General features: G+C 73.4%; 1 protein-coding gene across 1 annotated transcript in view; it reads left to right on the top strand.

Annotated features, from left to right (window-relative positions):
* EMIHUDRAFT_457041 (hypothetical protein) overlaps window positions 1–3,485 on the top strand; it is a gene marked incomplete at its 5' end in the record, with an annotated part of 6,066 nt that overhangs the window by 1,323 nt on the left and 1,258 nt on the right. The window contains 3 exons of the mRNA XM_005780453.1: window positions 785–1,352; window positions 1,423–1,638; window positions 2,000–2,641. Coding sequence (XP_005780510.1) covers window positions 785–1,352; window positions 1,423–1,638; window positions 2,000–2,641 — 1,426 coding nt within the window. The remainder of the gene's footprint in view (window positions 1–784; window positions 1,353–1,422; window positions 1,639–1,999; window positions 2,642–3,485) is intronic.

Here is a 3,485-nt window from a genome sequence, read left to right on the forward strand (position 1 = left end):
CAGGCGAGGCTGCCGCGGCGGACGACGAGGCGGGCGAGGAGGAGGAGGAGGAGGAGGGCGCGGAGGAGGAGGGCGAGGGCGAGGGCGAGGAGTGGTGGGGCGAGGAGGGGGAGTGGGGAGGGGAGGAGTGGGAGGAGGGCGAGGAGGCTGGGGGCGAGGAGGAGGAGGAGGAGGGGGAGGAGGAGGAGGAGGAGGAGGAGGGGCCGCTCGGTCTCAACGACTACGTCGCTGCCCCCGACGCCCCGGCCGCCTCCGTACCCGCACCCAGCCTGGCTGCTCTGATGGCCAGGCCGGCGGCCAAGCCTGTGGCACATGTACATGTCCAAGACAGGACCAGGCCGATGCCCGGTCCTCGGGTCGCCAAGCCAGCGTGCGGTGGCGGCGGCAGCGCCCAGCCGAGCTCGAAGCTCAAGCGGCCCGCCGCCGCGCCACCGCCCACCGCCGCTGTCGCGCGCTCATCTCCAGTCGGCGGCAGCGAAGCGCCAAAGAGAGCCAAGGCCTCGCCCGCCGCCGCCGCCGCCGCCGCTCCCGTCTCCGGCGGCGCGGACGCATGCGGCGTGGCGGCGGGCGGCGCGGCGGCGGGCGGCGGCGCGGGCTCGGTCGGCCCCCCGGCCCTCTCGCGCCTGGCGCCAAAGGGAGCGGACTCCCTTTCCCGCGCGGCTGCGGACCAGCGCGCCGCCCGCTTCACGGCCGCCGCCCCGCCCGCCATTGGGGTTGGGGGCCCCGCCCCTGGCGGGGGGGGCGCGAGCGGCGGCGGGTACGGGTGCGGGTACGGCTCGTGCAGTGCGGCGCAGCGGAGCGCGGGCATCACGTTCGGCTGGTACACGCCCCCACCCTACTCGTGGTCCAGCCTCGCCTTCGCGCCTTCGCGTGACGACGGCCCCGACGGGAGGGACTATGCCGACGGCGGCGGGTGGGGCCTCTGCTCCGAGATGTGCCCCGCCGAAGAGGCGCATGAGCGGCTTCGCATCGCCCCAAACGCAAACCTGATGGAGACGGACCCGATCTCCGGCGAGCCCGCCGCAGCGTGGCTCGTGACGATGTTCCACCGCAACGACGCGGCGCGCGTGTGGAAGCCCTCCGACATACGCACCATCACGGCGCTCGCGCTCTCCGTCGAGCACCTGCTGTGCGTCGTGCTGCCGCGCCGCTTCCCCGCCTACCCCGCCGGCCCATGCCCCGCCGAGGCGGCCGCGTGGGAGGCGTCGGCCGACTCGGCTGCGATCGGGTGGGAGGGGGTGCCGGGCGAGCCGCCGTTCATCCGCGTCGCGTCCTTTGTGCGCGACCGGCTGCGCCAGATCCGGCAGGAGCTGACGATGCAGCAGCCGTCCTTCTCGATCGAGGCGCGGCAGGTCGCGGTGGACCGGACCCTTCCTGGACCCTTCCTGGACCCTTCCTGGACCCTTCCTGCAGGCGCGGCAGGTCGCGGTGGACCTACTCGAGCAGTGCACGCGCTTCCACATCATGGTCGAGCACCGCTGCTGCGAGCTCGGCGTGCGCAACTTGCCGCCCGACGACGCCAAGTTCGACTCGCGCATGAACATGCAGATGTACACGCAGGCCCTCGCAGGGCTGCAGCAGCTGTACGAGAACCTGCGCCACCACGGAGTCCCTTGCCCAAACGAGGTCGAGTTCCAGGCCTACGATCTCCCCACATCTCCCCATATCTCCCCATATCTCCCCATATCTCCCCATATCTCGTGCCCAGAAGCAGACGGCGGAGCCTTGTATCTCCCCATATCTCCCCATATCTCCCCATATCTCCCCATATCTCGTGCCTAGAAGCAGACGGCGGAGTCTGGTCTCCCATATCTCCCCATATCTCCCCATATCTCGTGCCCAGAAGCAGAAGGCGGAGTCTTGTCTCCCAGCTAGCGCTCGAGAGGACACGCACTCCGCCGTGCTCACTGTACTCGCCTCCCTCGTCTTGACGCGTGCTCTGAGCCTCTCTGCACGACACCGCCCTCCCGCCTCTGATGCCTGTGCATTCAGCTCACAGGCCTACTACGTCGTCTCCGCCGCCGATCCGGACGTGCTCTTCGGCCGGCTGGCGGAGCTGCCGCCGGAGGTGCTCTGCGCGCCGCTGATGCAGCGCGCTCTGCGCGTGCACGCGGCGGTGCACGGCGGTGACTTTGGCGGCTTCTTCCGCGAGCTGAAGCGCGCGCCCTACCTGATGGCGTGCCTGATGCACAAGCACCTCGAGCACGTGCGCGGCGGCGCCATCGCTGCCATCAACCGCTCGCTCGCCCCCAAGCCCGGCTCGAGCGTCGAGCTTCCGCTGCTCGACCTCAGCCGCATGCTGCTGCTCGAGGGGCGCGAGGAGGCGGCCCAGCTGTGCCGCCACTACGGGCTGCAGCTCAACGCGGCGGCCGATGCGGTGCTCCTCACGGGCACCTCGCGCATCCACCCGCGCACCGACGCGGAGGGGCACCCCGTGCTCACGCCGCTCTTCCGCCTCTCGCTGATCGAGGCGAAGCGGCGCGACGTGCCCGTCTGCCGCCTCATGATGTCTCCCACTCTGCCTCCCGCGCTGCTCGCCCTTGCCGGCGAGGAGGCGGCGACCGCGGTGCTGCCCAGCCCGCGCGCGATGCTCAACTCGCCAAACGCCACCGCCGCCGGCCTCGTCGACCGCACGCCGAGCGTGCGCGTCCCCTCCCGCCCGCCGAGCAAGCCAGGGCCCAGCAGCGCCTCTCCGGCCGGCGCGACGCCGGCGGGGGGGCTCGTCAGTCGGCCGGTGAAGAGCGGGCTCGCCTCGACGCTCACGAGGGCGCCCTCCTCCAGCGTGCCCTCCTCGCCCATGTGCAGCGCCTCCAACACCCGCCCGCCGACCGCCGCACCTCTACCTCTCCCTCTGCCTGCCACGCCCGACGCGCAAGTGTCGCCACGGCCAGCCTTGCCCGCGCCCACTCTCTTTGCCAAGGAGCCAGCCTTGAGTCTCCCTTTGGCGGCGCCGGCGCCCACCCCCGGCTTCCGCTTCCCCGCCCGCGCTGGTCCGCCGCCGCCCGACACCATGCCGCCGCCGTCGCCGCGACAGCCGCCGCTCTCGGTGCCCATCGCGGCCCTGAGCGCCCCGCTGCCCGCGCCGTCGCTGCCCGAGCCGCCGTTCGCTCAGCCGTCGGCGCCGCCGCCTGCCGCTGCCCAGCCGCCGCCTCCCTCCTCCATTGCCCCGCCTCCGCTGCTTGCCCCCCGCGATGCCGACGCTCCCACGCCGTCCCGCCCCCCCGCCCTCCCCGCCGTGCCCGCGCCCTCAGCCGGCCTCGCGTACGCGCCGTCTCCGCTGCTCGAGCCGCCTCCGCTCCCCGCTCCTCCGCCGCCAGAGCCGCCCGCCGCCCCGGGTGCCACCTTCTCCTTTCCCTCGGCCGCAGAGCCGTCGGGAGTTCCGCCCTTGGGAGGTCCGCCCGCCGTGCCTGCGCCCGCGGGGGCGACCTCGGTTCGGGGGCCTCCGGTCTGGGGGGTGGGCCCTCACGAGAGCGACTGCCATGGGG

The sequence above is a fragment of the Emiliania huxleyi genome (assembly GCF_000372725.1).
Source record: "Emiliania huxleyi CCMP1516 chromosome Unknown EMIHUscaffold_214, whole genome shotgun sequence".
Taxonomy (NCBI): domain Eukaryota; phylum Haptophyta; order Isochrysidales; family Noelaerhabdaceae; genus Emiliania; species Emiliania huxleyi.